Source organism: Dipteris shenzhenensis, chromosome 18 (genome assembly GCF_047967505.1).
Source record: "Dipteris shenzhenensis isolate YYH24624 ecotype China chromosome 18, Dip_SZ_1.0, whole genome shotgun sequence".
Classification (NCBI taxonomy): Eukaryota; Viridiplantae; Streptophyta; class Polypodiopsida; order Gleicheniales; family Dipteridaceae; genus Dipteris; species Dipteris shenzhenensis.
The window spans coordinates 12,976,663-12,998,774 of NC_141613.1; the positions used below are offsets into that span (position 1 = coordinate 12,976,663).

Consider the following 22,112-nt stretch of genomic DNA (forward strand, 5'->3'; position numbering starts at 1 on the left):
TCTCTAGATTTTTCATCTAAAATATAACTAAATTGCTGAAAATTGTGGAATTGAGAAAATATTTTTTAGAGGTGAATGAAAATGTTGGGAGTGCATCGTATATAGTTTCCAGGTTTTTTCATGTGAACACTGCCAAGCCGGAAGACGTTAACTTCACACCAATTTTCTCTCTAGTGGATCAGTTGTGAACTTCTGAACGTGTGAACTTATGGCATTGAATCGACCAAATCTCAACTTCGTGGTGTACAGCAAACTTCGTTTGATGGGTCCGTCTCCGCCATCGGATTCGGCTTGTAAGTTGTCCCTTTCCCTGCACTCCTGCCTTTTGTTCACGTAGATTATTGAAATGTCGCGAATGCGACGAATGCGAAACCTTTGCGAACGATTGATCCAAGGGATGATCCTGATTTCTGAAACTTACCTGATGGACAATTAAAGGGATTGGTCGAAGCCTGAGCCCACGGTCGCGGCCACTTGCTCTCCAAAGAAATTATTATAATGACCGAAATGCTAACGAGTTGGAAAATCCGATCGACCAGTAGCCAGCCACTTGTGTCCGTCTGGTTAATCGGCACTTCACTCCAACTGAATCGGGATGAGAAGTCTGAGCTCATGATCATGTCCGTTCTGGAAGACTGCAATTGTCCTGCAAGCGGGCGTGATCCGTAAAACAGTGAAACTACTGAATGCAATGCATCATTGATCCATCGACGGGATCAAGCCTTCGGGCTGCAGCCTAGCTGGCTTCGGTAGGCTAGTCGGTATACTTGTATAAGGTGCAACTACTCATTCTAACATCTCGATTGATACGACGACATACATGAATCCGTTTTTGGTTTGCGGTGGCACAAGCCTGTAGGGCACTTTCTCACAAAACCATGCTGCTTCCAACGCTAGCAGTGGCTGTGATTATAGTATGGTTGTGTTTGCATCAGCTAGGCCACCGTAAGCGGAAAGGTCCAAGGTCTTGGCCACTTGTTGGTGCATCTTGGGAGTTCATTCGACATGCTGAGCATCTCCACGATTTTCTGGCAGACTACGCCGCTCGTCACCGGACTTTTGTAGCGCCCTATCCATCTTACAACATCATTTTCACTGCAGACCCCCTCGTAGTGGAGCACATCCTCAAAACAAATTTCAGAAACTACATCAAGGTAGTTCTCGTGCACTCACATATTAATTCTATGTCCAATACATCTTTGTGAGCATAAACGTGAAGGTTCAGATGGACAATTGCTGAATATAGTATGCCGGATTTACAGGAAAAAATCCCCTCCTTAATCCTTCCATTCTACGCAGCTAGCTTTTTGAAGGTATGTTTGGCATGCTTGTGATCTGCGATTTTACTTGATCTACGTGCAGGGCAAATGGCTATTTGAAATTCAACAGGAGCTATTCGGCAGAGGAATATTCAGCGTCGATGGTGAAGATTGGAAGCAACAGCGCAAGGTAGCAGCGGTTGAGTTCTCTTCCAGAATTTTCCGACAGTTGAGCGAGTGTTCATTTCGCGAGCACGCTATAAAGCTTGCTCTAATCATAGCTCGTGAGAGTGAGGAACGTCGCCCTGTGGAGCTGCAGGTAAGATCACAGTACTGAAATATTTAGGAAATAACGCTTTTCCTCAAGCTAACCTTCGAGATGCTCGAATTCAAGCCTTGTCGTCATAGAACTGCGTTCTTCATTTTTGCGCAGACAATGCTCAAGAGGATGACGCTCGATGCAATCAGCAGACTGGGATTTGGTGTGGAAATGGGCTCCCTGTCTGTGCACTCTAATCCGGAAGCCATATCTTTCACAGAAGCTTTTGATTTTGCGAGTGCCCACATCGCCTGTCGGTCCACAGACCCTTTCTGGAAATTCAAGAAACTGTTCGGCTTTGGGGGTGAAGTTTCGCTTAGCACGCACATAAATGTTTTGAACAATTTCGCCGCCAAGATGATCCACAGCCGGAGGCAAGACCTGGCTCGTGAGGCTGCGCAAGGCAAACAAATTGTAAGTACGCTACGCATGTTCTAATTCTGTGGAATTAATTGGACGAAAACGATCTTCGCAGGATTAAAATTTTCGGGGACCCCAAATATATATTGCGCAGGTAAGAGGCGATCTGCTGTCACGATTCATGGTTTTGTGTGAAGATGATCACTACAGCGATGAGAAACTTCGGGACATGGCCCTAAACATCATCCTGGCTGGGCGAGATACCGTAGCAATAACCCTTTGCTGGTTCTTATACGCGTTGCATGAGAACCCTCGTGTGGAGGACAAGGTGGTGGAAGAAATTATGAGCGTCAACGGCGATTCGCAGCTGTTGGGTGAAAAAGATTTAGGAGGACGCATCAGAGCTTTTGCTAAGCTTTTGGATTGCGAAACCGTGTCGAGGTTGAATTACGTGCACGCGACCTTATCAGAGACGCTCCGGTTGTATCCGGCCGTTCCGCTGGTAAACACCATAAATCTCGCATCTTTAAATTCGTGAGGTTCAGATTTATGCTGCATATCGATCATATTTATAAACACTCAACGAATTTTTGAGCTCAAGCATCGCCATAGATTTGTGAATGAATTTTAAATGGAACTTCTCAGAACGAAATGCATGAATTCGCTGACGTTGAAGGAACGAAGGGATGAATTGTTGACCTGTAATTTTCCATTTGAACTCAACTCTTCACTTACTATACCGGACGTAATTAGATTAGCACCTGCATGGATGGCAAAGTTCGTCTGTGGAAATTCAAGGTGGAGTTCATCTTTAGGAACGAACCAACCAATTCTTGAGCGGAAACTCTGAATCAGGTGAATTGAAGGAATGAATGAAACCGAATGGTTCAATTCTTGAATCAATCTGAAAATTTTCACTCGATGGACCAAATGACTGCGGGAGAAATGGATTCTTATTCTACTACACTGTGCACGCAAGTTCTTTACTTTTTGTCATCTTTGTTGGCATAATCCTATTTCATGCGACACTACGTTATATACGGCCGGTGTGGGTGCAGGATCCGAGAACTGCAGTCGAAGAAGACGTGTTGCCGGACGGAACGAGGGTAGGGAAAGGCGATGTGGTGATGTACTCGGCATACGCGATGGGGCGGATGAAGTACGTTTGGGGAGACGACGCCTCCGAATTTCGGCCGGAAAGATGGCTACAATGTAACGGAAATTTCACACCCGAGTCGCCCTTCAAGTTCACCACCTTCCATGTACGTACGTAACCTTCCAAAATTCTCTCTCTTCCCAAATAATAATTTACCCATTATGTTTGCAAATAGCAGGGCCTTGCCATAAAAATCACCCTCGAGTGGCCCTTTCGGGGTTGCCTAGGAATAGAAGTAGTAAGCTTACCTTTGTCTTTAGCTCCCTATCCTTGCCAGCTCCACTTCACGGTGCCGAAAATGCGGGGCTATAGACGTGAAAAAACAAGACACTCCCCTCTAGCAAAATTAGAAAAGAAGTTTTCCTGCTCACATCTCTCAAAAGAGGGAGACGGGGTGAGAAGGGGAGACAAGGAACTGAGTGGAGGGAGAGAGGGCAAGACAAGCTCTACTTTTCTAAGGCTAAAATCACTTCACAACATCCACTTTATACGGGTACCTAGAATGGCAAGTTTCTGATTGCTATAGCTTGCCCTTAGCGGGGCAGTGCTAAAAACTAATTGTCCAGAAATGCGGCATTGGACATGTCCCATTATTGCAATGCCCCTGTCCAAAATGCAACCATTTAGGACTCGAACCATGATATCCTCCACTACACAAAAATGACATCACTTGAATACATTGTGTTGTTACTGCTTGGAAGCATTTTTGAAGAGATTTATAGAGACATGCCTCAGAACAAAAGATACATCCACGTACCCACTCACGCACTCATTCCCTACCCTCCTCCGACTGAACTTTGTGTAGACCCCACCACAAACAGATATGACAAGCTGAAGCTCACTACTTCTATTTCCAGGCAAGGTCGCAACTTGCAATTTAATTCTCCATCTTGCATAGATATGGGCTATACAGGTAATGAGATGCTTGGTTTCCTCCCTCGAGCCCCTTTGGTTCTACCAAGCAATCGGTGGCAAACTATAGTGTCATCATTGTAAAAAACCGTACGCATGAAGGGACTAAGATTTAATCTAGATTCTACAATGATGGAAAAAACTGTGAATCCAACTCATCGCATGAATAAGCTCTTACTTGTTTTGAACTGTACACCTAAGGAATGAACCATCATCGAAGCTTTCCCCAAGCCTCATTAGAGGACCTCCGCACGCTGCTCACGCTGTTGAAACTTGAGCAATGTAATGCTCAGAGGAACCTAGCATTAGAGCATTCCCATGCAAGCTTTTTTGGGTTGAAAATAGCATTTATGAAGCGGCATAAAGAATGGAAGGACTTGATCCAATGAGATGCAGAGGAAACGGAACAACAGGGTGTTGATATGCAAGGTTTGGGCTTGAGCACTCAAGACTTTGTCGCAGAGGAGGAATCTAGAAGGGTGGAAGATGCAAGGGTTCTCTTGGATGGGCACAAACAAGCAACGTAGGAGGAGACACGCAAGTGGGGATTCTTGCAAAAGGTGGGGATTTCTGCAGATGAAGACGGTGATGCATCAGCTATGCTACATGTAGTCGTACGAATCTGTAGTATGAAGCTTTGGCTTGGGAACCTGCATGCAAGCTTTATCTGTAGAGAGGCTTTCCAAACCTACATGCAATACGCATCATCTCCATAGAAGCTTTCCAAACATGCATGTAGTACGTAAACAAACGTCCACTAGCAACCTTCCAAACAAGTGAATACAACAATCGAACAAGGAGACATGCACTTGAAAATCAAAGAAGGAGAGTAGTGATTACCCCGAGCGGTCACTAAGACATATGTAAGATAGCACATGTGATCAATAGATGGGGTTTTATATTTTTATGGAGTTATAGAAAGTGTACATACATTAGGGTTTTTTTAATGCAACAAGTGTTTTTTTTCATACATAAGGGATACTTTAATCATCTCAAAATTTACAGAAGGGCTGCATATAGGTTATAAAAATTCGTAGGTACGATATTTTTGTAATACCCCCTGATTGCACATGCTATATGGGGTTTTTACATAGCATCCCCCCCCCGGGGTGATTACCTTCACACAGACGATGAAGGCATCGTTGAAGACTCCCATCGTAGTTCACAACGAATTGCCTCAGGGATGCAAGGATATGGAAGACTAGGGTGGATAAAGAGCTTTCTTGTAGTATAGTAGAACATGGCGGGAACGTGGAATTAGTGGGGGAAATCTTCACATCTGATGCTTTAGAGGGAGAATCACCAGGATGAAGCCCTCGGTCACATGGGTGGAGAGACCCAAATTCCATTTCCATTGTGGTGGGCATTTGCTGGATTTTCGCACCACGACAATAGGTGGCACATGCGAGAACATAGCTAGGCATAGAAAATTCAAGCACATTTTGCAAGAGGAGCCTCGAATGGCAAGCTGCACTAGTGTGACATTTGGCACCTAACACACTATTCAAAATTTTTGGACTTGTGTAAAGTCCAATTTGAGAAATGGACTAAAAAACAGTCCAAAAATTTTGAATATACTAGTAATGTTGTTTTTTAACTAGATTTGCCAACTCAAAACAAAAGATTTAATGATTTTGAACTAGATTTGCCAACTCAAAACAAAAGATTTAATAATTAAGTACTAAGAACATCAATGCATAACCAAATCTCTTACAAAGGGGTCTACATAAACATTTTCATAACTTCACAAAAATCTCTGCATAACCAAATCTCTTACAAAGAGGTCTACATAAACATTTTCATAACTTCACAAAAATCTCTTGCAAAGTGGTCTACATAAACATCTTCATAACTTCTTGTGAATTGAGCAACTATCACCTAAGAACATCAATACATGACCAATAATAGATGACCAATTCTCTTACAAAGTGGTCTACATAAACATCTTCATAATCACGTAAGAACATCAATAGATGACCAATACATGACCAATTCTCTTGGAAAGGTGGTGTAAATAAACACCTTTATGTATAAGTGGTGTGCACACACCTTTATGACCATTTCTTTTAGAAAGGTGGTGTACATAAAGCCCTTAGAAAGGTAGTGTAGATAAATCCTTTTATGTGTAAGTAGTGTACATATACACCACACTTGGTATTAAAAAACACCGTTAAGTATAAAATGGCCCTCATAAACAATCTTTATACATAATAATGAGAGTAAAGAAATAAAAAAAGTAGTAAACTTTTCATTAGATATTAGCTTTACATAGAAGTTCAAAACTTGTGATTACAAAGCCGTTAGCCAACATGTTACTCAGTACCAATGTCCTCAATGCCAGGCCCTTGACTACCAGGGTCCTGACTAATAGGCTGCTCTAAGACTGGAGTCTCAGTAGCAAGGTCCTTACTAGTTTGCTCTTCAGTTCCAAGCACCTGACTAGTAGGCTGCTCTAGAGTCTCATGACCAAGTTCTTGGTAAGTAGGGACCTGGCTACTAGGTTCCTGACTAGTAGGCTGCTCTGGAGTCTGTAAGGTCATGGTTGAAGAACCATCTATGCCTCCTGGTAACTCCTCCTGGTCATGCTTTGCCTCGTCCATACCTTCTTTGAGTAAGGCTTCCTTGCTTGATCCACTTGCCTGTCCTTCACCCAAGATCGATCCACTTGCCTGTCCTTCATCCAAGATCAAGGGTGCCTTCCTCACTTTTAATTTTAAGGGAAGTGCTTCCACCTCTTTAGCCTTACCTTTACCTGTGACGTGCTGTACTACTGTAACTTCTTGTTGCCGTGAACCTTCCCGTATGATGAGTGGAACCTCCTTGACTCTAGTTGACAATTGATCACCCTTATTCTTTGTGCGGATTTCTTCTTGCCGTAAGTCATCGGATGCAGAGCTTTCATCCTCATCATCACCTGAGCTAGAATCATCACCCTCAGACTCACTACCCTCTTCTTTGACATTTTCCTCCTCAAAGAAAGTAGTGCAACTGTAATATGTGTCAAAGAACTCAATTTGATGGGGGGTATCAATAACATTTACATTTTTACCTTGCCGTAGCAATTTCTCAGCAGCAAAACCCATTCGATACAATGCTACTTCCCACCCATCATTCAATAAATTCTTTGTCATCTCTAGTATCACATCAGGATCCATCGGCTTTCTGTAATCCACCATTGCTGCATCAAGCTTAACCTTATGGTCCTCAAAGTAATGAAGCTCGAGAGTCCTTAAAGGAGTTTGGATTAGATTACCACCACCCCTCGATAAGAAGCACATCAAGAAAGGCTGCAAGACTTGAATGGCAGTGCCTTCCAAGACAGTCATATGATTACGCAGGACTATACCATGGTATACTTTTGAAAGTAAATACCCAAATGAAGATGTCAAACTCGCATATAGGGCATCCCTTTGTGATTCTGTCACGAACAGGACCAACGTTGATCTTTTCTTATCTGCCATAGGACCTTCAACAATAAACCGCACAAGTTCAACTATTTGTGACACTGCAAGGTCTTGCAATTCATTTATGAAAAATACGCATGGCTTCTCCCAAGCATGACCGCTCATTGTTATGAAATGCTCCGTATCAATGCCATTGATGTGTGCAAATTTTGTATCATTCTCTGATAGCAGGATATCATAAGAGAAGCTGAATGAAGAACCATCATCTAAACCACCAATTGCTCTACCTTGGGTACTGGACTGCAAGGCCTTTTTCTTAATGTCCATATATTCTGTCTCAACAACCTTTGGCATTTTAGCTCTTAGATCCTTTGTTGGTGTGGCATCTGCATCCATTGAAGCCAACCACTTTCTAGCCCATGTTTTATCAAGGAGTTGACCTAGGCTAAGTGCTTTCTTCTTATCCACATCAATTGACTTGCCAGCTAACTCATCATCAGATTTCAATAAAAATAATAGTGCCGAGAGAGCAGCCTCACTTTGAATCATTCGGGTGACCACTTCATCTAAGTTGCTATGCTTGCTCTTCTTTCCAAAGAAGCAGTCACCACTTAGGATCTTCTTGCATACTTCTTCTGTTATTGCATCTGGAACAAACCTTAAAGCTCTCCACCAAACAATAGACATTGGTTTCTTTATTTCTTTCCTCTGAGTTGCAATGTGCTCTGGTGCCTCAAAGGATATCTTTCCTGTTTCATATGCTTGGCAAACATCCACGATGCTCTGAAACACTGATTCTTCACGGAAGACAATGCAGGTAACATCCCTGTATCTTGCAACAGCGGTGTTCAAATCCTTTGCCTCAACCTTGTTACCTGGTATGCCTTGCGTATTGCTTACAACACCTTTCAAGCATCTATAGAACCGAGTCCTCTTTGTCATGTACTCCGATGTAGGTCTCTTGCCCTTCACTGTTTGTGGCTTTCCACAGCCCATCCATAACTCCCTTGCCTTTATCAAGATCTCAGAAAGAGAAGAGCTTTTTTTCAACCTAAATGGAGCAGAATTCAGCCTCTCTGATTCTAGAATGTACTTCGAGTCATCATTAAATATGCATATATGACAAATGACCCGTTGAAACTTTTCCATCCACTCAATCTGTGGCAAGTTTCCTTTTCTTCCCTCATCAAGGGCGATCCTGCAAGCCTCACAAAAGTGTTGCCCATCAATGGGCTCAAACCTACATCTTTCTAAGAATCTATTCTTTGCCAGCATGTATCTCTTCTCGATGTCACTCCCATATCGGCTTTGATACAAAGCCTCTCCACGAACAAAGTCACTCTTTCTAAAGTTCTCAAAAGCATCAAGAAAGTCCACGCGCTTTTGAAATGTGACATCAGGCAATGTGGGATCATCTTCTTGAAGTCTCTTAAACGCCATAGGACGAAGAGTGATATTAGTGGCAACGGGAGTTCTTGTTTTCCTTGTATCTTCATACAATTTGCGTGCAAATATCTTATCGAGCTTTCTTTGATTTGTGAACAATGAAGCTCGATCAATAAGCATTGTGGCCACGCTGAATTGTGAAAATCCCCAAATGTATCCCTCATCCTCTGGAGGATGTAAGTCCGCCACACTTATAGAAAAGTCTTTGAGACTTGTATCTTCTTCTTGCTGATCTTTCTCTTCATCGCTATCCAATTTTTCGCCAGGTTTTAAATAGCCTGCACTTGAGCGATCTCCACGTGGAGTAGGAGTTATTTTTGCTCTCTTTCTAGGAATAGCTATAGCACTTGAGTCTACTCCACGATCACTCCTTCTTGTTCCTGTAGTTGCAGCAGTCGATGGCGTAGGTACAGTTGGAGATACTGTAGTTACACTTGTTGGAGTTATCGGAGTTACCACCACAGATATTGACGGTACTTGAATAGATGGCATAATTAATGCCCCTGAAGGTTCAACACCACCACTTGGAAATGCATCCCACATTTTCTTCAATGCTTCTAAGGCATTAAGTAATTCTTGGGATCCCTCAATTGAATCTGGTAACGGTTTCAAGAAGTGCTTCGGAGTAACTCGTAACTTGTAAACCACCTCGTCATTCTTTCCTTGGCACACAATTTCTATTAAATTGTTTTCTTTAATATTGATGTTTGATACCATGCCACCATTTCTTACTGCCTCTGCAGAATATTTCGGGCTTGATATGTTCTCTGAAGTGATCACCAAAAAATACTTTGATTTCCGCTCCATAAAATACCAAGCATGTTCAAGGTATTTGAAAGACACCTTGGAACCAAAACTGGAAGCCATGAAAGCTATAGTTTTCTGAAAAACAATCAAAAATAAAAAATGAGAAATACAATGATTTTCAAACTCAAAATATTAAATAAATTTTTAATTAAATATTTTTTAAGTTTTATTTATTTTTAATTTTTAAAATAAAATATTTTTTTAAATTATTTTATTTTAATTAGTTAGTTTATTTTAATCACCCACGCCCACCTCTTCCCTCCGCCCGCCCTCCTCCCCCTTGCTCCTTCCCCACACCCCTTCCCTTGCCCCTCCCCTTCCCTCTCCACACGTGTGTGTGCATGTGGTGAGGGAAGGGGAGGGGCAAGGGAAGGAAGGAGCGGGGGCCGGGCGAGCGGAGGGAAGCGGAGGGGGGCGAAGGGTACCTGTTGCGTGCGCAACAGGTGGGGGCATCGATGCCCCCTCCCTTTCTCGCGCTCCCCCACCCCCTTCCCTCCGTCCCCAACCCCCTCTCAACGCGCGCGCGGGGGCGTGGGGAGGACGGGGGTGTGCGAGGGTTGGAAGGGAGGGAACGGGGCGGAGGGGAGGGCACGTGGGAGCGGAGGGGAGAGGGACAGGCGCGTGGGGGCGGGAAGGAGGGGTTGGGGGGGCGGAGGGGAGGGAAGCGGAAGGCGGGAGGGATGGGCGGATGGGAGGGAAGGGGGGCGGGTGGGGTAAAGCTCCCCACCTGTTGCAACAGGTTGGGGGGCGCCTCGCCTTCCCCACACCCCGCCTCCCACAGCCCCCTCTCCCGGCGCGCCCGCCCCCCCTCCGCCCTCGCCACGCCCCCCGCGTCCCACCCACACCCCCCTCCCCTCCCGTGCCCCCCACGCCACGCCGTTCGGAAGGGGGGGCGGGTTCGGGGGCGGGCGCGCGGTGGGGGGCGTGGGGGTGTGGGAGGGGGGGGACGGCGCCCTCACCTGTTGCGTGCGCAACAGGTGGGGGGATCGTCCCCCCACCTGTTGCGCACGCAACAGGTGGGGGGGCGCCCTCGCCCCCCTCCCCTTCCCCACCCCCCCTCCCACACCCCCACGCCCCCCGCCCCACCCATCGCGACGCCCCACGCCCCCCCTCCCCTCGCGCCCCCCCTCCCGCTCCCCCACGCCCGGCCCTCCCCCCTCCCCACGCCCCCCCCCCCCCCGCGCGCGGTGGGGAGGCGTGGGGAGGGCGGGAGGGGAGGGGGGGCGGGCGCGAGGGGAGGGGGGGGTGTGGTGTGGGGAAGGGGAGGGGGGGCAAGGGCGCCCCCCCCCCACCTGTTGCGTGCGCAACAGGTGGGTGGGGGGGGGGGCCGCCCCCGCCCACGCCACCCTGCCCACCCCGCCCCCGCCCAGCGCCGCCCTCCCGCGCCCTCCCCCTGCGTTACTCCCCTCACACCCCGTCCCCTCAGCTCTCTCACCCCCCTGCGCACCCCCTTGCGAAACCCCCCGCCCTCCCCCGTCACCCCCCTCGCACAGCTCTCCCCTCCCCCCCTGCGTCACTCCCCTCACTCCCCCCCTGCGTCATTCCCCTCTCACCCCCCGCTACGCGCCCCCCGCCCTCCCCCGTCACCCCCCTCGCGCAGCCCTCCCCTCCCCCCCTGCGTCACTCCCCTCAAGATGAAGAATGAGGGGGGGTGGAGTAGGTTTTTATAGGTTTGGATTTTAGGTTTAGGGTTTAGGTTTAGGGTTTAACCCTAAACTCTTCCCGAGCCATAACTCTTTATGGAGAGCTCGGTTTGCCTTTCTGTAAAAAGGTAAAATGATCGTAATTGAAAGCTCTACGCAAGCGTGTCCACTACCTAGCCTAATTGTACATCATGTGGCTTTTATTTAAGAAATTAAGAAAATTTCTTAAGGTAGTAACCCAAAGTGGATGTTTGGGGTTGATATGTTTGGCTAGATTTGGACAAATTTTTACTCTCCTTGCCCTTGAGTGGTATGTGCATGAAAGTTTGAAGTAGTGACTTGTTTCCTGTTGCGCACGCAACAGGTGGGGGGGGGCGCCCTTGCCCCCCCTCCCCTTCCCCACACCACCCCCCTCCCTCAGCCCCCAGCCCCCTCCCGGCGCGCCCGCCCCGCCCTCGCCACGCCCCCAGCCCCCCCTCCCGGCATGCCCCCCCCCCCCTCCCCTCCCCTCCCCTCCCCTCCCGCCCTCCCCACGCCCCCCCCCGCCGGCGCGCCCGCCCCCTTCCGACAACGGAAGGGGGCGGGCGCGCCGGCGGGGGGGGGCGTGGGGAGGGCGGGAGGGGGCGGGGGGTTGGGGGCGGAGGGAGGAAAGGGGGAGGCGGAGGGGGGGAGGGTGGGGGGGCGGCAGGGAGGGAGGGACGGGGGTGAGGGCGAAGGGAAGGGGGGCTTGGGGGCGGAGGGGAGGAAAGGGGGAGGCGGAGGGGGGGAGGGCGGCAGGGAGGGAGGGATGGAGGGGAGGGCGAAGGGAAGGGGGGGCAGAGGATCAACGACAGGGCAGGAGGGGGGTGCGGCGGAGGGCGGGACGGAGGGAGGGAGGGGAGTGGGAAGGGCGGAGAAGAGGGAAGGGGGGCGGAGGGGGGTGGGAGCGGGGACAGGGGAAGGGAAGGAAGGGGACGGAAGGAGGAGGGAGCAGGCAAGGGGAAGGGAAGGGGCCTTGGGGAGGGAGGAGAGGAGAAGGGGGAAGGGAAGGGAGGGGAGAAGCGGGAGGAGAGGGGAAGGGACGGGAAGGGGAGGGGAGAGAGGAAGTTGGAGAAGAGGGAGGGAGGGAGTACCTGAGTGGAGAGGTGGTGGAGCTCCAGGAGAGAGTTGTGAAAGAGAATAAGAGAGTTGTGAGACAGAATGAGGAGAAGTAGAGTTTTATAGGAAATGGATAGCTTTTAGGTCAAGTCAGCTTTTTTTAGTTTTTAAGCTTTTTTTAGTTTTTAAGGTTTTTTTAGTTCTTTTAGGTTCACTATAAGTAGAACATTCTCCATTCTCTCTTTCATTCAAAGATCATTCGTTTACACTCCACGCTTCTCTCCTCTCATCAACCTGTTGCAGGATTCGCAAAAATTTTCAAAATGATGCAAGAGGTGAGTTGTTGCGTACGCAAGAACTTCTAAGAATCAAGTTTTTATAAATTTGAATTTTTTTTCAAATCCGATCTTTTTCTAAAAAACTTGTGTGTACGCAACAACTTAAAAAACCATTTTAGCATTAAATCTTTTTTTCCATAAATTTTTCTCTTTAACTCAAACTCTCACAACCCCTCCCTACCTATTGCATACGCAATAACTTCAAAACAAAATTTAACACTCAAACCCTACCTATTGCGTACGCAACAACTTCAAAACAAAATTTAATCATAAATCTCTCAAAAAAACTCATCAACCAAAAAAAAAAATCTATTACAAATTTCTCTCTCAACCTCAAAGCCACTCAAACCTCCCTACCTATTGCGTACGCAACAACTCCAAAACAAAATTCAATCATAAATCTCTCCAAAAAACTCCTTTAAAAAAAAAAAAAATCTATAACACATTTCTCTCTCAACCTCAAAAGCACTCAAACCTCCCTACCTATTGCGTACGCAACAACTTCAAAACAAAATTTTACCACAAATCCTCCAAAAAACTCTTCTCACTACACGTTATTACAAATCCTCCAAAAAACTCTTCTCACTACACGTTATTACAAATATCTCTGTCAATCTCAAAACCACTCAAATGTCCTACCTATTGCGTACGCAACAACTTCAAAACAAAATTCAATCATAAATCTTTTCAAAAAACTCTTCTCACTACACTTTATTAATATAAGAAATCCATTTATAATATTTTTACCCCTATAAATATTATATAATTATTATATAAATAAATATATAAATACATTAATTTAAGAAAAAAAATTGAAAGGAGATCTTCTAGCATATGTGCTTTATATAATAGTCTTAAAACAATGAAGAATTAGTGAATATATTGCTCTTCTATACATTATTAACTTAAAAACTAATATAAATATAAATTAATTATTATATAAATTTAAATAAATATATAAATAATTAATATTATACATTAATAACATTTAAAATTATGTAGATTATATACTAATAACCTTTCAATTTTAAAAAGTAGTCAATAAAAGAATTAAATTAATTTTAAAATTTAGAAAATATTAAATCACTTACTTTTAGCATGTATGCTTTTATTCCATATGTATAATACTTGTTAGTTAGTCAAAAAATGAAAAATTAGATAATGTATTTGTAAGGTAGTTATTTAAAACCATAGAATCTAGAAGACTACACTATCATTGCATCCATATCATTTTTTTACTTTAGTAACCATCAGATATCCATGATTCCATGTGTATAATACTTGTTGGTTAGTCGAAAGAATGCAAAATTAGATAATGTATTTGTAAGGTAGGTATTTAAAACCATAGAATCTAGAAGACTACAGTATCATTGCATCCATATCATTTTTTTTTACTTTAGCAAGCACCAGATATCCATGGTATCCATGATATGGAATACATATTTCTTAGAATGTCCATGATATGGAATATATATTTCTTCGAATATTTCTTATCAAATACTTTTTCATTTCTTCTCATACACCATGCACTTCTTCCTAATCAGTGTGCATACATCACTTCTTCGAATCGGTGTGCTTTTAGCCTATGTACTTGTTCCTAATCAGTAGGATACTTTGAGTAGGTAGGCTTGTAACTACTTAAAGTAAAGCCTTTGCAAAGGATCGTACCTTTTGATACACCATGCAGCATGAATGTAAAAAAATATGAATCGGTGTGCTTTTAGTCTATGTGCTTGTCCCTAATCAGTAGGATACTTTGATCCTACTTTGACTAGGTAGACTTATACTTACTTAAAGTAAAGCCTTTGCAATGTATCATACCTATAAACAAAACACTTTGGAAAGCATATAACATATAGTCTATATATATCTAAACTAAATACTTTAGAATGCATATTTTATATAGTCTATATATCTTAAATCTTACACCCTAAATCTTAAATCCTAAAGTTTCCTAAATCTTAGGTTATATAATCTAAGCTCTTAAACTTATATAATAGTTATAATTCCTAAACCTTAAATCCTAATCCCTATAACTTAAATTCTAAAACCTAATTCTCAATTCTAAACCCTAGATTCTACACTCTAAGCTCATGATCTTATATACTAAACCTTAAAACCTAAATCCTAAACCCTAAAACAATAATCATAAACCCTAAAAGCTAAACCCTAAACCCTATATTTTTAACCCTAAATCCTAAACCCTAAAAATATAATCATAAACACTAAACCCTAAACACTAAATCTTAAATCCTAAGCCCTAAATCCTTAACCCTAAATACTAAACCCTAAACCCTAACCCTAAAATACAATCAAAATTTTATGATTTTTCTCGATTTGTGCAACATGTTAGATATACCTCCAACATGTTAGATATAAGCAACAGGTTGGGGGTATATCCGACCTGTTGCACAAATCAAAAATTTTCTCGATTTATGCAACAGGTCGGATATACCCCCCAACCTGTTGCTCAAGCAACAGGTTGGGGGATATACCCGCAACGTGTTGCTCAAGCAACAGGTTGGGGGGTATATCCAACATGTTGCACAAATCCAGAAAATACTTGATTTGTGCAACAGGTCGGATATACCCCCAACCTGTTGCTCAAGCAACAGGTTGGGGAGTAACTCCAACATGTTGCACAAATCGAGAATTTTCTTGATTTGTGCAACAAGTTGGGGGTATATCCAACCTGTTGCACAATCAGGTTGGATATACCCCAACCTGTTGCTCAAGCAACAGGTTGGGGGGTATATCCAACCTGTTGCACAAATCGAGAAAATTCTCGATTTGTGCAACAGGTAGGATATACCCCCCAACCTTGAGCAACAAGGTTGGGGGTATATCCAACCTGTTGCACAAATCGAGAAAATTCTCGATTTGTGCAACAGGTTGGATATACCCCCCAACCTGTTGCTTAAGCAACAGCTGTTGCACAAATCGAGAAAATTCTCGATTTGTGCAACAGGTTGGATATACCCCCCAACCTGTTGCTTAAGCAACAGGTTGGGGGGTATATCCAACCTGTTGCACAAATCGAGAATTTTCTCGATTTGTGCAACAGGTTGGATACACCCCCCAACCTTGAGCAACAAGGTTGGATCCAACCTGTTGCACAAATCCAGAAAATTCTCGATTTGTGCAACAGGTGGGATATACCCCCCAACCTGTTGCTTAAGCAACAGGTTGCGGGTATATCCCCCAACCTGTTGCTTGAGCAACAGGTTGGGGGGTATATCCGACCTGTTGCACAAATCGAGAAAATTCTAGATTTGTGCAACAGGTCGGATATACCCCCCAACGTGTTGCTTGAGTTGGGGGTATATCTAACATGTTGCACAAATCGAGAAAAATCATAAAATTTTGATTGTATTTTAGGGTTAGGGTTTAGGGTTTAGTATTTAGGGTTAAGGATTTAGGGCTTAGGATTTAAGATTTAGTGTTTAGGGTTTAGTGTTTATGATTATATTTTTAGGGTTTAGGATTTAGGGTTTAAGAATTAAATGTTTAAAGTTTAGGATTTACGGTGGTTAAGATGTTTTGGTATTAATTATTTAAAGTTTAGGATGTAGGGTTTAGGTTAATGCCTTCTCTCCTAGTTTTGATATAGAAGTTATTAAGTAATAATAAGCTCAATGATTATTTATTAAATGTTCATTTTGAGTTGCTAATTTACTTTTATACATAAAACAGGTATTCACCCTAACAGAGGGTATGGATGTGGTGTTATATGAGAAGAATGAAGTGGTGGCTTTTGGACGAATTCATAGTCTTGATCCTATGAATGTGTGTCATTTTCAACGTTGTGGTGAGAGAAGATGTGTAGTGATAATCACCAACGTTGTAAATCCTGAAGTACATTTAAAATATCCACATGGAGACTTTGAAACATTGGGAGATATCTTACAATGTGATATATTTGATATGCAAGCACACAGAACACTCTGGGACCAAGACGAAATTGTTCCAAAGACATACTTTCAAGATATCAAGAAAACTTATATCCAGGGGGAAAAAGTACAGATGTTATCTCGCTTCGGAGAAGTTTTAGCAATTGGCAACTTTAAGGGCTATGCTCAGAGTTTTCTCTGTATAGTGGAGATAATTAAGTTGACTAGTGCAGGTGTCATTCAAAATGCAATGGATAGTACTTCACAATTAGACGTCCATAATACTACGTCTCAACTACAAGTTCATAGTACTTGTAAATGGGGGTTAGCTTTCTTGAAATCAAGTTTGCCCAAGACAGTTTCCTTCAATGTCATGGAAGACACAACAGAATATTATCAGAAGAAAAAGACTATAACACAAATGGGATCCAAATTGATAAGAAGCTATAGTAGTAATCAAGAGTATCATAGTGGCATGCTCACAGGTATCGAGGACATTATAGTAACAGATGTTGATGCAGAAAAGGTTTCTTGTGTTGCAAGTGACTCAAATATACTCACTGGTATAGAAGACTTGTCTTGTGTTGCAAGTGACTCGAACAGGCTCACTGGTATAGAAGACTTGTCATGTGTTGCAAGTGACTCGAACAGGCTCACTGGTATAGAAGATTTATCCTATGTTGCAAGTGACTCAAACAGGCTCACTGGTATAGAAGACTTGTCTTGTGCTGCAAGTGACTCAAACATGCTTATTGATATAAAAGACAGAAGATGTGTTGAAAATAATAAGATGGGACCACAAAGAAAAATACACGCAAAGATCAATGGGATAAGTGATGCAATAACAGGAATTGATGATATTAGTGACAATGATCATGATGTTACCACTCGAATACAAGGCAAAAGGGGCAGAGAATCTGAGAATATTGTTGCTAGCATGCCAGAGAATATAGATGGGAGAATCTTGAGTTACGAAGGAGAAACAATTCAACCACAAAATTCAAGAGGCATTAGCAACAAATTGACATCAATGAACATGTCGACGAGATTGCCATTTCCAAGATATTATAAGGTATCAAATAATTCTCAAGCCTACACAGCATTTGATTATAAAGATGAAGATTCAAGGGAAATGGATTCGAGGTTTGATGGTCTTACAACTAGAAAACGCAAGACACTATTTACAAAAAGAAAGTATGTGAGTGTGAAGAGGCGAAGAATCATGGCATCAATTCCAGAACCAAAGAGACATGTGATGCTATCCGAGGAGAATATGGAAAGGATGCTTATGCGAGTTTGTTGCAAGAGACTTTGCATTAGAAAAGTTGGGAAAGATGATTGTGCAGCCATACGCCTTGGTATTTGGAGTAAGACAGCGCCTAATAGACATAACTATCTTCTTCAAGAGTTTTCATGCTTTCTTCATCAAGGCACTAATCAAGATTTGAGCACAGGACACTGTAAACCTAGATTGAAACCCATGGTTAATGGGAGACCCATTTGCAATCGAGGATATCAATGGTTAACTGGACTATCACATGGCACATATTGGACCATCTGGGCAGAGGTGAAAGAAAAAGTTATTCATACAATTCATGGAAATACGTACAAGCTTAAATGCCATGGAAGCACTATAAATGCAACCGCAACATTAAAGCAAGTTCTCGAAGACCATGCATTACCGCAGCCTCATCTTCAACAAACAATGCTAGATGGACGTGTCGAATGCCAACAACATCTTCCTTTGGGAATGACAAAGAAGGTCGTCCTAGAGACTGTCAATAAAACTTTACAAGACAGAGACGAGAGCATGATTTCACGATCAACCTTGTACAAAATTTGGCGTAGAGATTTTTGCCATGTCAAGACACCATCAAAGCAAAGGATGTCAAAATGTAAGACATGTGATGAATTAAAAAATGCCATTGAACATAGTAAATGTGAGCAGCAGCGAGGAAGATATATTAAATGGCGATCAATCCATTTACGTCATGTGCAGGATGCTCGAAAGTTGTATGCTTCTTGGAGAGAGGAAGCTATTTCACATGTCAATAAGTCCATGTGCATCACCATTGATGGCATGGACCAGAATACAACCACTTTGCCACGATATAGACGTATCCCAACGGCATTGGAGGGCAAACGTGGACTAAAAACACACTTGTGTGGAGTATTAGTACATGGATACCGAATCTTTTGTGATGTATGGATTGATAGTTTGCATGACCATGATAGTAACCAGGTTGTTACATCAATCATGAAAGCAATAAGAAAGGTCAGAGATGCTCGCGGATGTTTGCCTAACACATTGCGAATACAAGCTGATAATTGTTGGAGAGAGAACAAGAATAAATATATATTTGCTTTATGCTCTATGTTGGTTGGTCTGAAAATATTTGAAGAAGTGGAAGTTGGCTTTCTTCTTGTCGGCCATACACATGAAGACATAGATCAAATCTTCAGTGTTATCTCTGGTGAGTTGAAGGCAATGGATGTTTTGACAATGGAGGATATGCTATTTCGAATTGGGAAAAAAATTGGAGGTTCTCGTAAGGAAGAATCAGAAGTGGCTATCTTAGAGAGGATGGTAGATTGGAGAGCATTTATAGAGCCACATTTACAAACAGGAGATGATGCCCTAATAGGACACACAAATCCACACTACTTTCGGTTTCACATGCATAACAATATTCCAGTGATGCAATGGAAGCACTACTCAGTAGATGGAGATCATTTATGGAGTGAGTCATATGCTTTGTTACAACGAATAATTCCATTGGAGGAAACTAGATTTGTTCTTGCAAAAAACAAATCACTTGACATAGATGAAATGAAAGGCTTGAAAGCCTTCATTAAACATCTTCAAAGTATGATGCAGAAATATCCTGAGCAATCAACTAAGAATTTGGAGACAATTAAATCAACTAAAGCACTTATCCAATCTTTAGAAAGACAAGAAAACTTAATGAGCATTGAATACTCTGAATCCTTTTGGCCGGAACAAGCTAGGTCACCAAGTTTTCCTTTGGATATAAATATGTTAGTAGATATGGAGGAAGCAGAGGAATGCCTTTTACCTCGAAAATATTGTGGCAGGAAGGGAGACAAACCCTTACCAGAGTTTATACCATGTAATGAGATTGAAGAGGGTCTATTTGTTGCAGTTTGGGCATGTGATCCAGGTTCAGAGTTGGATGACCAAGGTGGCCCAATTTGGGTTGCAAAGGTTACTAAGATAGAAAGGGATGACAAGGGAACTCCTATAACATTTACAGCTTTATGGTATGAACCAAAGCCATTAAAAAATCTCCCGAGAAGATATACAATAAAACAACTCTATGAGGGATGCTTGCAAAAGAAACGTGAATGGGTTCCAAATAATGAGGGATTAACAGAGGTGGAAGTCAGTAGCATTATTCATTGCTGGAAATCGAGGACACGAAGTTTTAAAAATAAGCATGGATACAATGTTGAAAAATGTATCACAATCCCTGATCCAAGTCGTGTCCATATTAAACATCATTTGGCAAGACTTGACCCATCAAGCTCAAATACATTACATGAGTCTGATGACTCTGAACGAGATTCAGATGCATAAGATAATGTTTTGTATGCTTTTTTCCATACAAATGGTGTATCTATACACCACCAATAACGAGATTCAGATGCATAAGATAATGTTTTGTATGCTTTTTTCCATACAAATGGTGTATCTAATGGTGTATCTATACACCACTTATATGTTGAATTCAACAAACTCTTTTCATATGGTGTCATATTTTCACTTCATAGTGTTAAAATTGAACTTGAGTTAGGAGACTACTATTATTATTATTATAGTTATTGGATGGAGGCACCATGCATGAGTTTGGGAATTATAGCTTCAGCGAGCCATTTTTTTTAAAATTAGAGGTTACCACTTGACTTTTTACTAGCTTAATAAGGCCATATTTGTATATAAGTGACCCATTAAGTGCTCAAAAAACCCAATTTTTTAGCTCACTAAGTGAAGTTGAGTGGAAAGGATATGCTCCAAAAAAAAGTCCAAACCAAGAGAGAAAGTCCAAAAATTTTGAATAGTGTGTTACCTACAAATCTGGGGTGCAATTTTGCATATCAAAGGGCACATTAATGCACCCTCTAGAAATGCCCCCCTCTAGAGTGCTGCTAGTCCAAGGCAGCCATCCTCCATTGGCTAGGTGTGCACAACCTCTTGCTAGAGGCTTTTCTCTCAAGAAAGTTATTACTTACCTTATTCCCTATACAAATGTAACTAATAACCACATTCATCTACAATGCAAGGATGCACCTATACATACGAGAGCACACATGCAAAGCATGCACTCGTATGTTGACTTACATGACAATAGTACACACATGCATACACATGCATGCACGTATTGTCATGTATGTTAACTACAAGTGCATATATGCACACATTCATACTTACATGTACTATTTTGTTAATCAAAGACGTATTATTGCACATGTCAAACCAAGAGTCTACATACTCTTGTATACATCAACATACAAGTATGAGGGCACTGCTAGCAAGGAATCAATGCTTCTTACAAAAAGATGTTTTAAAAAGCAATGATTGTGGATTCTATTCTTACTCATAATTAAATCTTCAAATGTTATACAAAGGTCTAAGAAGCACACAAGAAAATGTGTAACCAGAGGATGTTGGTTCAAAAGAGGAGGTTTTGTAAAAATCTACAAAAAATTATATACGTTGGTCCCACTTTTATCATCACCTCTCGGGTGGGCTCCTTTATGGACAACCCCAAAACAAGGCTCATATATACTCTGTGGTTTAAATGAAATTTAGTACCCATTAAGGGGATAATTTTGGTTTGATAATTTTAGACATTTGGCCTTTTCTTACTCTCTTTGCAACCTTGTTACTAAATATGACAATACATAGAATAGGCTACCATTGATACAAAAGAGAATAAATTGTGCTCAAACACTTTTGTCGCTCTGATGTTAACAAAAAGGAGATGAAACTTCATCCAAATAAATTGATACCTATTCTTATTCATTTCTAAAAATATATGAGGGAAAAAATATGCCTAAGTAATAAAAGTTGTGTATGTGCATGCATGCATGCATGGTCGGGCATGCATGTTTATATGTCTTGCACATGCCTACATGTATGTGCTTGCATGTATGGATGAGAAAAGTTCTTGTATTCCCACATGCATCCATATATATCACCTATGCAGAATGTAAGTGAAGCACCTTTTCCTCAATATTATTTAGATTTCTTGATATTTACATTTTCTTATAGGCTGGACCACGGGCTTGCATGGGCAAGGAATTTGCATACCTCCAAATGAAAATAACCGCTGCTATTCTTCTACGCTTCTTCAAATTTCAAATTACTCCTGGCCACAAGGTGCAATATAGAATGATGTTGACTCTCCATATGCATGAGAGTGGCCTTTTAATGGATGTGCATTCAAGATAGTCTTGGCGGGGTGTAATAAAAGCTTAGA

The 22,112-nt window shown here is 42.5% G+C and overlaps 1 protein-coding gene across 1 annotated transcript; it reads left to right on the forward strand.

Moving 5' to 3' along the window:
- Positions 1-878: 878 nt before the first annotated feature.
- LOC147890817 (cytochrome P450 704C1-like) lies at positions 879-22,084 on the forward strand. The gene is made up of 6 exons (XM_087389847.1): positions 879-1,154; positions 1,363-1,578; positions 1,693-1,992; positions 2,093-2,440; positions 2,997-3,200; positions 21,905-22,084. Exons 1-6 carry the CDS (start codon positions 879-881, stop codon positions 22,082-22,084), a joined length of 1,524 nt encoding a protein of 507 aa, XP_087245973.1.
- Positions 22,085-22,112: the final 28 nt, after the last annotated feature.

What these genes read in the sequence shown, in the direction of transcription:
- LOC147890817 (XM_087389847.1), top strand. Translation starts at nt 879, where the DNA reads ATGCTGCTTCCAACGCTAGCAGTGGCTGTGATTATAGTATGGTTGTGT. An exon ending in CTGCGCAAGGCAAACAAATT is followed by an intron (nt 1,993 to 2,092) that starts GTAAGTACGCTA and finishes TATATTGCGCAG; the next exon opens with GTAAGAGGCGATCTGCTGTC. An exon ending in TCAAGTTCACCACCTTCCAT is followed by an intron (nt 3,201 to 21,904) that starts GTACGTACGTAA and finishes ATTTTCTTATAG; the next exon opens with GCTGGACCACGGGCTTGCAT.